The 14022-nt window shown below is 31.7% G+C and overlaps 1 protein-coding gene across 3 annotated transcripts in view; it reads left to right on the forward strand.

Annotated features, from left to right (window-relative positions):
* LOC114329218 (ribose-phosphate pyrophosphokinase 1) overlaps positions 1-14022 on the forward strand; it is a 67335-nt gene that overhangs the window by 26951 nt on the left and 26362 nt on the right. The window contains exon 3 of one of the 3 annotated variants that reach the window (XM_028278257.2): positions 3379-3447. The exons of 1 other annotated variant lie outside the window; for it this stretch is intronic. In XM_028278257.2, coding sequence (XP_028134058.2) covers positions 3379-3447 — 69 coding nt within the window. The remainder of the gene's footprint in view (positions 1-3378; positions 3448-14022) is intronic. One more of the 3 variants, XM_028278258.2, reaches the window with a different exon arrangement.

Consider the following 14022-nt stretch of genomic DNA (forward strand, 5'->3'; position numbering starts at 1 on the left):
GAACACCCTGTATTTTATATCATTATTGAAAAGTAACATTAACGTACTTTAATTTTTATATAACATTCCCTATGCCCAAATTTATTAGTTTTCGAGATATTTTCATTTTTCAGAGCAAATTATTTTAGGTGTTTAAATTTATCTAAATTTTAAGTAAGCCATGACTGAATTGACAATTGAAGATTACCGATTATCAATCCGGTAATCAATGTAACACTGTAGCAAATAAAGAAATAAAAATAATTTATTAGTAATACATTTTACAAACACAAACAACCACTACATTCAACATTTTTGTTTACAAAGAAAATTAGTAATAAATTTTACAAAAAAACACACAAACACAAAATACAATATTTTGTGAAGACAATTAAACACTACTTTTGTATGTAAATGTAACAATGTAACAAATAAAGAACGAAACATAATTTATCAGTAATACATTTTGCAAAAAAACATGTTTGAAAAAATTAGAAGCTACTTTTAATAAAATATTTTTAATATTTAATTACATAAGGTGTTCAAAATTATCTCCTAACACATTTATGTAGGCCTAAAAACGATCATTGAATGAGCTACTTACTCTACGGAGCATTTTAGTCCTGTCGCCAGGGGGGGTACAACGGCCTTCTTAATTCAGATGGACTTACCCAAGTTTTTTTTATGTATTTTGACCCGTAGAACACGAATTTTTTGGGTAACAGTTGATCCGGATGTCGATAAGATTGTTATAAACAAAGAAGTTGAGGAATTACATAACAGCGATTTCTCGCAAAACAAAACATTTTTTTGTATTTTTTGGGTCATTTTAACCAAAAAATGTTCCTACAAGTTTTTTCGTAGGATGCATAGTTTTCGAGATAAACGCGGTTGAACTTTCAAAAAATGGAAAAATTGCAATTTTTGAACCCGAATAACGTTTGAATAAAAAATAAAATAGCAATTCTGCTTACCGCCTTTAAAAGTTTAAGTCAAATTATATCTGTTTTGAATATTTGCATTGCTAAAAATTTATTTTTTGATTGTTAAAAAAAGCTATAAACACATACTGTTTCCCGTGCCTAATACATGCGTTTTAATGCATGCTACTTAGAAATAGCCCCGCTTGCACTTTTACCTCTTCTACGTACTCGTTCGATTTTAAATGAGAAATCATTGAAACATCACTCAAGCACTAGGTGTTTATAGCTTTGTTTTAACAATAAAATAATACATTTTTGGCAATACAAATAATTAAAACCGATATAATTTGACTTGAACTTTCAAATGCGGTACGCAGAATTGCTATTTTATTTTTTAATCAAAAGTTTTTCGGGTTCAAAAATTCCAATTTTTCGATTTTTTGAAAGTTCAACCGCGTTTATCTCGAAAACTATGCATCCTACGAAAAAATTTGTAGGAACATTTTTTGGTTAAAATGGCCCAAAAAATACAAAAAAATATTTTGTTTTGCGAGAAATCGCTGTTATGTGATTCCTCAACTTCTTGGTTTATAAAAATCTTATCGACATCCGGATCAACTGTTACCCAAAAAATTCGTGTTCTACAGGTCAAAATACATAAAAAAAACTTGAGTAAGTCCATCTGAATACAGAAGGCCGTTGTACCCCCCCTGGCGACAGGACTATTTGTAAATTAACACATCGAAATACACTTTGTATTCTATTTTTTATCTCATCCCTTGTTGTTGGAGGTATTTTATAAACTTCATTATTAACGTAACCCCAAAAAAATCAGTCCAGTTTATTAAATTCTGGTGATTTGGGTGGCCACGCTACTGGTCCATTGAAAAATGAAAATACATATCTCGAAAACTAATAAATTTAGACATAGGAAATGTTATCTAAAAATTAAAATACGGTAATGGTACTTTTCAATAGTGATATAAAATACAGGGTGTTCCATTTAAAATGACTGAGAAAATAATGTACTTGCGTTTTGACTCACCCTGTATTTGATATAAAGAAAATTAGCAATATCAACCATTCTTGAAAATTTTGACAATACGTTAAAAAATATGGCATTAATAAACCATTGTTGTTTTGCTTATTTTTATTTATACAGGGAGTTGAACTTGTTACGATTTTCATATAAAATTGATTATAACTTTGTAAATACCCTGTATAACATAACAAACCTTTATATTTTTGTGATGGAGAATAGGTCTGGATCCCGCGTATGAAAAAAAAGTTGATTAATAGCAAGCTGAAAATTTGTTAATAGCTTAAGGGTGTCTAGTCGGACAAACTTTGATATATGGGAACACTGGAACAGGGGAAGTTTTAATTGTGGAACAGGTTAAAAATTTGGAACGGTCAGACCACGAAAACGGCACATGTATTTTGTCCGACAGAACAGACTTAAACTCTCCGAACAGAGATTAAACTCTCATGCAAAAATCAGACTGCTATTTATCACCAAATGGGCGTTTTAATGAGTGGAACATGTAGAATACGTCAAATGACAGGAATTATGACAAGTGATAAATAGCAGTCTGATTTTTGCATGAGAGTTTAATCTCTGTTCGGAGAGTATGTCTGTTCTGTCGGACAAAATAAATGTGCCGTTTTCGTGGCCTGACCGTTCCAAATTTTTAACCTATTCCACAATTAAAACTGCCCCTGTTCCAGTGTTCCCATATATCAAAGTTTATCCGACTAGACACCCTTAAGCTATTAACAAATTTTCAGCTTGCTATTAATCAACTTTTTTTTCATACGCGGGATCCAGACCTAGAAGTTAACAGGATTTCGAATTTAAAATAAAATATAGGGTGTTCCATTTAAAAAAACATAAGTTTGGTATGCCACTGTGTTATCGAACACCCTGTAACATTCTAACTAATTCTGTAATGTGAAGCTCAAAGGTGGCTAAAATTTTTGTTATTAACTTTTATTGCTATCTATTACTATAGCGGAGCTATTGAGCTTTACCCTACTAATCAATCACCCTGTATATTGTATATAAGTAGAAAGTGACGTTTAATTTTTGCATATTTTGTTTATTACATATTGTAATTACCAAATGTATCAAAAGTAGTTGTTATATACCTGTGTCAAAGAGTACATATCTTGGTTAGATCGTTACTTCTGGTGTATACTTCCAAAACAACTTTTGATCTCAAAGTCGTAGTTAATAAAATATTTGCAATTTTACCATTGTGGTTAATTCCTAATATATATTAATTATTTATATAATTTATATAAATTATTAAGGTAATCGACAAATTTTGTCTAGTTTCAAATTAACGGCGCTCTGTGAAAAAAGGCAAAATATTTTGATAATATTATTTTTTATTGTTTTTCTACCCCTAGACTATTTATTAGTGCATTAGTGATTTCAAAGAACGCAGGTAAAAATATTGTTACATTGTTTTAGAACATCTCGAGTGAGAAAGAACTCCATGTTGAGAAGTGGAAATCAATTGAATGGAAATTTAGGGTAAAAGTAATATATTTTTTTATCAATAGCTGAATCTGGGTAATGCTTTTATTTTGGGTAATCATCTGCTGTTGTGCATCGTTTTATATACTCTGAAAGGGTTGATTTAAAAACACTTTACCCCGAGTCTTTTGAGTTTTCATGTGGTTTTGCGTTATCTATATGAAATCGGTATTTGTCTAAGGGAATATATGAAAGCATGTATTTGGTAATATAATTTATATAACGTATAGTTTTCGTACTCTTGCATGCTGTCGTTATACTAAAAACCCTACAAAACTCAAAATACTGACAGATATTTTTGAACATGGTGGATGATATAAGTTAATATTTTTTTTATAATTTGCTCTGAATGTTTGTAATAATTTGGAAATCTAGACTGTATACAGTCGGAAAAATTAAAGAATACCCATGAACGATCACATCAATCACATATTTTGTATTTGCTGTTTTTTTTTTCATAAATATCAAACGGGAGAGATAGATTATTAATAATCTGAATAATATGTGATTGTTGTGATCGTTCATGGGTATTCTTTCATTTTTCCGACTGTACCTCTTAGCTTAGATGATTTGAAAGTAAAATAGAAGATATAGTGATAAAGTTCAAAGATTCTAAAGGTGCCGGTGGCAAGCTCCACTTTTTAGGTGCGTACTGGACAGATATAGTTTTACATTTTATTATTTTGAATACTTTCTCTTTTAGATACCAACTATGATACGTCATTTCCACCTGCACCTTTAGAGTCTGAGCTGTATTCGATCGTAAATATACTAATCCTACTGACAAAATACGTTTTATCTTCTATAAAAAATAGCCGGAATCATAATATTCGTTAAATATGCGAAATCTATACAGGGTGTTTCATTAATAATTGTTCGTATAGTAACTGGAGAAACCTTAGCACAAAATACGAAGATTTAACCTAAAACACATAAATAAAATGTGGTGCCTTACTGAGTTACAGGGTGTTTTATCTAAAAATTTAAAAACTATTTTTGCTCAGCATTTTAAAACTATTCGACGTATCCTTTTCATACTTGGCAGGAAGTGTAGATACTGTACAAACTACTAAATTATGTTAAACAAACGTTTATGGCTATTACCAGAGGCGTACGACGGGGGAAAGTGAATGGTTGACCCTTTCCAAATTCTACGGCACTGACGAAATTGCTATTTTAGTTCAGTTTTTGGATTCTCCAATACTTTCTATAAAAATAATCTACTCTTCATTAGATAAAGTCATTAGTTTTCGAGATATTTGAAGTTAAAAATGAAACGACACAGTTATTTTGATCAGTGTATTGTGTCGCTTCATTTTTAATTGCAAATATCTCGAAAAATTATCATTTTATCGTTACGAATGAAGAGTATAGTATTTACATAAAAAGTATTGCAAAATCAAAAAATTACACTAAAATAGCAATTTCGTCAGTGGCGTAGAATTTGGGAAGGGTCAACCAGCCACTATCCCCTGTCGTACGCCGCTGGTAGTAGCTAGAAACGTTTATTTATCTTAATTTAGTAGGGTATACAGTACCTACACTTTCTGCCAAGTATGATAAGGATACGCCAAATAGTTTTAAAGTACTGGGTACAAATAATTTTTTAATTTTAATCATTTGAATAATATCATAAATTAATCAAAATAACTGTGTCGTTTCATATTTAACTTCAAATATCTCGAAAACTAATCACTTTATCGTTACCAATGAAGATATATTATTTACGTAGAAAGTATTGTAGAATCTAAAAATGGCACTAAAATAGTAATTCCTCCAGTGGCGTAGAATTTGAGAAGGGTCAACCATTCACCATCCCCTGTCGTACGCCTCTGGTAGTAGTTAGAAAAGTTTTTTTATCATAATTTAGTAGGGTGTCTAGTAGTCACACTTTCTGCCAAGTATGAAAAGGATACGTCGAATAGTTTTAAAATGCTGAGCAAAAATAGTTTTTAAATTTTTAGATAAAACACCCTGTAACTCAGTAAAGAACCACATTGTATTTAAGTGTTTTAGGTTAAATCTTCGTATTTTGTGCTAAGGTTTCTCCAGTTACTATATGGACAATTATTAATGAAACACCCTGTATAAGTAGAAACGAACCTCGCGAAATGTGTGAACCGTCCCTTCTTCATGTTAAAGTTTATTTTATTCCTTAAATTTCTTATTAATAATGCCATCCCCTCTTTGTGAACACGCACACACTTCTTATTCCTCAATAGTCCAAGTAATCAAGCTGAAAATAGGACAAAACCTCGCAATTTTTACAGAATGTATCGATTTGCTTGAAAATTTGAGAATAAGTAGTGGATAGTCCAAGGATCAAAATCTATATCATGCCGAAGGGGTGGTTGCCACCCCATCTCGGGGGTGGAAATTTTTTTTATTATATTTTGACCATAAAAGTTGGTAAAAACGTTCATTCTAAGCAAAAAACGTTCTATACATTTTTTTGATAAAATTTATAGTTTTCGATTTATTCGCTATAAAAAGTGTTAGTTTTATATCGAAAAAATCAATGTTTTTATTAAGTTTTCTGCTAATAACTCCAAAAGTTGTCGTTTTATCAAAACAACTTTACTTAACAAAAATGTACCTTTTAAAAAAATAAACAAAACCGTTTTTTTTTTTTTAATTTTCTTTAAGACCAATAGTAATCGAGCTATACTTTATTATATGTTGGCTCTTCTTCGTCAAATGCTAAATATTGTAGTTTCAAAATCAAAAGACGGGAAAACTATGCATTTTTGGAGGACAACTTCTTCAAGCTAATTTAAAGTACTTAAAAATCTATCTCCAGAAATAAAAAAAGTCTCTAGCTCAAAAATTAAGTGACTTATAATGAAAAGAATGTCAGTCCCTATTTTTTTCAGCGAAAAAGTGATCGCAAGCAACCCCCTAATCACCACCCTAGTTAAAATTAGTCATTTACCTTATTCGGTCTTTTTGATTTATGTATTGTTAAGTTCTAAAAGTTTGACCGGCTTAGAATGATATTTTTTAAACAAATGGAGTTAAAAGCGTATTACGAATTTTTCTAGTTTGGAAAAAATGGCCGTTTCTTCAGAATAGCAACATTAGCATCAGATATACAAAAAAATGTTTAAATATGAAATTGTTGCCATTTAATTACCAAGAACAAGGTTTGCAAAAATTTTTTCTACGGCAAAAATTGAGTGAGCTATTGACAATTAAAACTTGTAATAATATTCAAAAACCACCTTTACCAACCCTTTCAAAGTCACCTTTTTTTGCGACTGAGGATTTTAAAAAGATTTAATATTAACAGGCTTATAGATCTTGTAAAAACTTACATAATTATTTTTTACCAAACTTTCTAGGATAAAAAAATAAAAAGTTACGGTTAAAAAATCAATATATTTTTTTGAAAAAAAAAAGGAGAAATTCAGTTGTAAGCATAATAATGTAAGTTAGCGGTGTTTTTAGTCATTGACCTTATTCATTCTTATTTATTTATGTATTATTAATAGATTCTAGAAGTTTAACTGGCTTAGAATGATTAGTTTTTAAAAAACTGGAGTTAAAAGACGAATAACGAATTTTTGTAGTTTGATAAAAATGCCATTTTCTTCAGGATAGAAAGATTAGCATCAGAGATACGAAAAAATGTTTCAATATAAAATTGTAGGTTATTTAATTCTCAAAAACTTTAGTTTGAAAAATTTTTTCTACGGCAAAGATTGTAAATGAGTATATATCACAAAACATTTATTTTTTTCTATACAAAACTATCACTTTCGATAGCGAATAAATCTAAAACTATTAATTTTATCAAAAAAATGTATAGAACATTTTTTGCTTAGAATGAAAGTTTTTATCAACTTTTGTGGTTAAAATATAATAAAAAATTTCCATCATCGAGATGGGGTGGCAACCACCCCCATGGTAAATGCGCCTTTAGGCATCATATAGATTTTGATCCTTGGACTATCCACTACTTATTCTCAAATTTTCAAGCAAATCGATCCATTCTGTAAAAATTGCTAGGTGAAAAGCTTCGGTTCCTGGCCTACAAGTAGTCAATTACTGTACAGATAAAATTATAATTAAAAAAATATTAGTGCAAAAAACAGAGAGGAGCTGGATAAGAGACGTAAGGTTAAGAAGAAGAAGCTATGAAATAAACAAGGACCACTACCTACCGGAAATTACATTTGGAAGCAAAAGAATAGAAATAAAAACTAGAAAACAAGAATAAGAAATACAAGGAAATAATTAAAATACATAAACTAAGGAGAAAACAACGAAAATCAGATACACAGTTAGAGAAGGAAATGGACAAAGAACGAGAAATGATAGAAATAGTAGAAGAAGAATTGGTAAAATTTAGAAATGCGATGATAAATATAGCAAAACTAGTACGTGGGACCACAAGAAATAATTGAAAAGAGAAACGGACACCATGAGCGAAATTAAAGAAAAGAAGAAACTGTAAAGAGTATATACATACAAGGCGAAATGCAACAAAAATATTAAAGATATAAAATACAGAGAATGAAATTTGAAGAAATAATCAAAAATAAGAAAAAGAAACGCTGGAGAAAAAATGGAAGAAAACAGTAAGGAAAAGATAAAATTGTTTTATAGAACACTAAAATCCCTACGAAGCAACAAAGAAATAAAACTAAAACAAATAGTGACCAAAAACGGAATAGTATTAACTGACGACGAGGATATAATGGAAATATGGAGGGAACATTTCGAACAATTGTTGAATGGAAAGCAAAGAAAAACAAAGGGAAATTAAAACAATGTGATTGGATTGTTAAAAAAAACAAAGCAAAATCAGCTGTATGTCTTCAAGAATTATCATCAGCTTTCCTTCATATACCTTTTAGATCCTTCAAAAACCTGTATAAGATTCTTTTCAGCTGTTTTTTTTTACTGGCCTATATCTATAATTGGCATCCCATCGGTAAACACGATATATGAAGGGACACATTATAGTACCATGCGATATACCTGACATAAAGGAAAAATATGTAAACGGGGAAGTTCTAGCAGGAGGTGATTACAATGCGAAAAACATAGCATGGGGCTCAAGACTAACAGCGCCAGGTAGAGGTAGAATACTATATAACATCATCCAAGAACTGCAGTTGAGTTACCTATCCACATACAGTCCAACTTACTGGCCTAAGGATCCAGCTAAAATACCAGACCTACTTAATTTCTTTATAGTTAAAGGCATAGGAGCTGGTTACCTAAATGTAGAATCAAATCTAGACCTTTATTCTGATCACACACCAATAATAGCTCAAGTTAGTGCCACAATTATAGAAAAAGAACTTCCTGTAATGCTGTTCAACAAGAATACCAATTGGGAACAATATAAAAACCAAATTAATGCAGAAATTGACTTCAAAATATCATTAAAAACAAAAACAGAAATTGAAACTGCAGTAAATCACTTAACAAACATCATCCACACTGCCGCGAAAAATGCAACACCAGAAATATCAAATCACAAAAAAAATCAACACTGCCCAGTAATAATAAAAAAGAAAATAGCTGAAAAAAGAAAACTCGGAAGGATTTGGCAGCGTAATAGACACCCGACAAACAGGAGAAATTATGACAAAGCTTCTAGAGAATTGAAAGAGCTTATAAACAATATAAAGAATGCATCATTTAACGAATACTTAGAAAATCTGACAAGAACAGAAGATACAGACTACTCATTATGGAAAGCGGTTAGGAACTTAAAAAGACAAAATGAGCAAATTCCACCAATTCGTAAAAGAGACCGAACATGGGAACGCACTGATGAGGAAAAAGCAAATACCTTCCGAGAATATCTGGAGGAAGTCTTTCAACCTCTTCCATCGCAAAATACGCCTGAAATGGAAGCTAAAATCAAAGAAACTCTTGGAGCTCCACATCAAATGTCCCAAATTCCAAAACTCTTCAAAGTCAAAGAGGTACATGAGACAATCAGAAGAAACTTAAATCCAGATAAGGCTCCAGGGTTTGATCTGATCAAAGGCCGTCTTATAAAAAATCTCCCAAGAAAAGGGATCGTGCTAGTAACAACAATATTCAACGCAGTGCTACGATTAGTACACTTCTCTGCCCAGTGGAAAGTTGCCGAGCTTATACTTATTCCGAAACCTGGAAAACCAATAAATGAAGTAACTTCATACAGACCAATCAGCCTGCTGCCAGTCCTTGGTAAACTCCTAGAAAAGCTTCTCATAACCCGACTGACTCCCATAATAGAAGAAAACCACCTGATTCCTGAACACCAATTCGGATTCAGAAAGGATCATAGCACAATTGAACAGATACACAGAGTAGTGGACGAAATAAATGAAGCATTTGAGCAAAAAAGTTACTGCACGACTGCTTTCTTAGATGTGAGTCAAGCCTTTGATAAGGTTTGGCATGATGGACTATTGTTTAAATTAAAAAAATTTCTCCCCCACATACTGTACATTATTATGGAATCCTACCTAAAAGAAAGATATTTTACTGTAAGGTACGGACAGACAACATCAGAAATCACATTGAGCAGGGGTACCACAGGGCAGTGTTCTTCCGGTAAGCAACCAAACAATCACAGCTTCCTTTGCAGACGATAAAGCGATAATGGTTAAACACAAAGACCTAGTCATAGCCGCAAGAATTCTCCAACAACATCTAGTGAAAATTCAGGACTGGACAAGAAACTGGAGAATTAAAGTCAATGAAGTAAAATCAGTGCAGGTTACATTTACCAAATGCAGAGGTACAGTGCCACCTGTTACACTAAATGGACAAGATCTGCCTCAATCTGACAGTGTATTTAGGGATGCACTTGGACAAACCACTGACCTGGAGAAAGCACATTTTTAACAAAAGAAAACAACTTGGCTTGAAACTCAGCAAATACTACTGGCTATTGGGAAGACAGTCAAAACTTAGTTTAAAAAACAAATTATTGGTGTATAAAGTAGCCTTAAAACCAATATGGACATATGGTATACAACTATGGGGTACGGCTTCAAACTCAAACATAGAGATATTGGAACGCTTCCAGTCGAAGGTACTACGGACCATAACAAATGCACCTTGGTTTATACCAAACAGAGAAATCCGAGACGATCTCCAAGTAGCCACAGTTAAGGAGATAGTGAGTGAATACAGCAGCCGCTATTTGGTAAAATTAGAAAACCACCCAAATAATTTTGCACTGAACCTGCTAGATAATAGTGAGCAGACTCGGAGACTGAAACAAACAAACCATTGGAGCTACCATATAGGTTCTAAGCAGCAGTGAAGTGAAGTGTAGTGCAGTGCAGTGAAGTACTTACCCTTACAGGGCACAGTTCAATAATTTAAGAGACTAGTGGAGTCTTTGTTATCACTGGATAACAAATCAAAATTTATACATACACCCCTCTGAACAAACAACAAACATGCTTATAATTTTTATGTATTGATTACATGTAGTAAATATCATATAATAAAAAAAACGGAGAAGTAAAATTTGCTATGTATGACGTATGACCTAACCCTGTGGTCTTGGGAGAATGTACTACATGGTATTATAATACAGTAGACTCTCTCTATAACGAACACGGGTATTACGAAGTTTCGCTTATAACGAGGTACACTAGATATCCCAAGAAATTCCTATTGAACTATAACACCTCTATAACGAGGCATATTTGGTTATAACGAGGAAAAATAAAATCGAAGAATATGTTTTTTACCTGTTTTTGGCGTGGTGATGGCCATAAATAAATACCATAACTGTCTGTATACAGGAATGCCTAACATCTGTGTGCTTATTGAGACCAGTGCTGTAATAAATTCCACCGCCGGTAATAAACTTCTTCCTTCTTGTTTATCTATCGACCGATATTGAATACTGTAGGAAATTTACAATTTACGATGGCCAAATTTCATTGTTGAGATCGACCATCGACACCTAATAAACTACGTACAGTTGAGTCCGCGAGTCTTTACCCGTGCGTCATCATTTAAAGCATACGAAACAAGTCGGAAATTTACTAAACGCAACGGCAAGTGGATATTATTCCGATCACGGGTTATAGTATAAAATATGACGTTATCAAATAAATAGAATGTCAAATTTAAGTTTTGCTTTAAAATTTTGGTGCATAATTGCAGCTACATTTGAAGTAGCTTAATAAATTATTTTATTATCATTGATAAAACATTGATATATTTGATGATTATCATTGATATAAATAAACAATTTATAAAAAAATTCAATAACCTATTTTCTTTTTGTTATTTTATTCACTTTGGCGGAACCTTAAGCACAAGCATTCAACTGTGTCAACAATGAGGTTAGCTTTGTACGTTGTCAAAATTTATCGTAAAATAACATAGACTTATCACAAAATTTCTAACTCCAATATAAAATTAGTTGTGAAAACAAATGTTTGTATACTACAAAAAACTTCAAAATGCAAAAATTCGACAAAATAACAGCAAAAAATTCAACAAACTGACAGCCGCAAAAGTAAACTGACGCAAAACGTCAGAAATTGTACTTAAAATATGTGAAGACATCCCTAATCGTCTTTGTACCTATCTCTTTTCAATGCACTGAGTTATAATCGTTCATAAAAATAACATGTGTCTTTACTTAATAACAGGCGTTAGCTGGTTTGTCTATAGTTTCATGCGTGGAAGAGAATGATGCTAAATAAAAAGTAGGTGTTTTATCTCGCCAGGTATTAATGACGCACGGGTAAAGACTCGCGGACTCAACTGTAAGAGGCATCAAAACATTTCGGTGGTATGCACAATATTATTGTTGTCTGATGTAACGAGGTAATTAGTCCGTCATTTCAGTTCTCGTTATAGAGGGAGTCTACTGTATTATGAGATCGGATTGTCATATTCTACCAAATTCTATACCTCACTATTCATGTTTGTAATGTGTTTTCTTCGGAGGTAACCACAAAATATTTTTATGCCATGGATTAGAGATTAAAGGTCCTACTATGGAAACAGCATAGCAAATAAGAGTAAAAAGTTATTATTGTGGACACACTCTTATATTTATTTCAGAATACTGTTATACGTTATAATACCCACCTATACCCTATTCCACGAACATACCCCTGTTTTGGATTACTTCGACAACGAATATTTTACTGTGCAAAATAAGAAGAACGAAAGTAAATTGCAAATTACATTGTTGTTTATTGGAATAATTATTAGCGCAATTTACTTTCGTACTTCTTATGTTGCACAGTAAAATATTCGTTGTCGAAGTAATTCAAAAGAGGCGTATGTTCGTGGAATGGCCCATACTATTGTTATTAAAAAAATTTAAATTATTCCACAATTGTGTCACTGGGATTAGTATATTTCCAAGATATTTAGATCAAATATCGGCACTACGACATTTGCCATTAATGTAACGTTTTGTAATTGTTTGCTCGCAAATTTAAAATCAACAAATTGTGAAAGAGATATTTTCTTACTTAAAAAAGCATACGTGTAAAGTGCATTTTAGTTAAAAACGTATAAGTGCAAAGTGCATTTTGATACAACCCTGCAACAAAGAATGCACTTCTGGTTACTGGTAGCTTATATCAATAATTATATCAATTTTTTCTTCAGTGTGTTCATTGTAAAAACTAATAATGTGGTTATTCAATGTCCATCAAACATACTAATGTTACTTGTCTCGCATCATGGGAATCAAATGTTTTACCTAACTTTCAGCAAATTGAAATGTTTTAAAAATATTTTGAACAAAAGAAAGTGTTATATTCTTGAAGGGAATATGTTTGATTATATTAGATTTCACAATTCGGACAATCTAGCCCTCAGCCATTAGAAGTTTTAGAGAAACAAATTTTACATTTGTTTTGACGTTTCGATTTCCAATACGAAAATCGTTAAACGATCCAGAAATACTCACAAGAAGGGATTTTAAGATAACAACACAACCCATATTATGTCGTAGGCTTATCAGAAAATTTAAAAAAGCTAATCTAAGATCCGAATAGGAGGACAAAATGTACCCATCTGCTTGCCGGATGAAACACTTTTTTTTATTAAATTTCATACATAGACAAATATTTCTAGCATGGGTTGCCTATCAAAATCGTGTCATAGCTATCCTTAAGGGGGAGCCGTAGGGGTTGAAATCAACATTTCAAGCACATTTTTGTGAATTTTTTTGAAAGTATGATAAAATTATTTTATTTTTAAATTAAATAAGCGTATTCAGTATAATTCAAAGAATACGCAAAAAAAATTTAAGGAAAAATATCGTAAAATAAGCTAACGGTGGCAAATTTTTAAAAACACCTCGAAAAAAGAAATAGATTTTGCGGTGGACATCCGAACTTATCATTGGATCATGGTAAACAAAAAATTAAAAAAGATTTTATTAGCTTATATGTTTATCGAGACAACTCTGTCGAGTTTTTTTAGTTATAACGATTTTTGACTTTTTGGTATCACTCCGAAATCAAAACAACGAAACTTTTTGCACAAAAAATGGCGAAAATCAACATATTTATTATTGTTAAATAAAAATAAGCTTAAAACAGAAAATATATCGACACTGTTACCTCAAAGAAT

The sequence above is a fragment of the Diabrotica virgifera genome, chromosome 7 (genome assembly GCF_917563875.1).
Source record: "Diabrotica virgifera virgifera chromosome 7, PGI_DIABVI_V3a".
NCBI lineage: Eukaryota > Metazoa > Arthropoda > Insecta > Coleoptera > Chrysomelidae > Diabrotica > Diabrotica virgifera.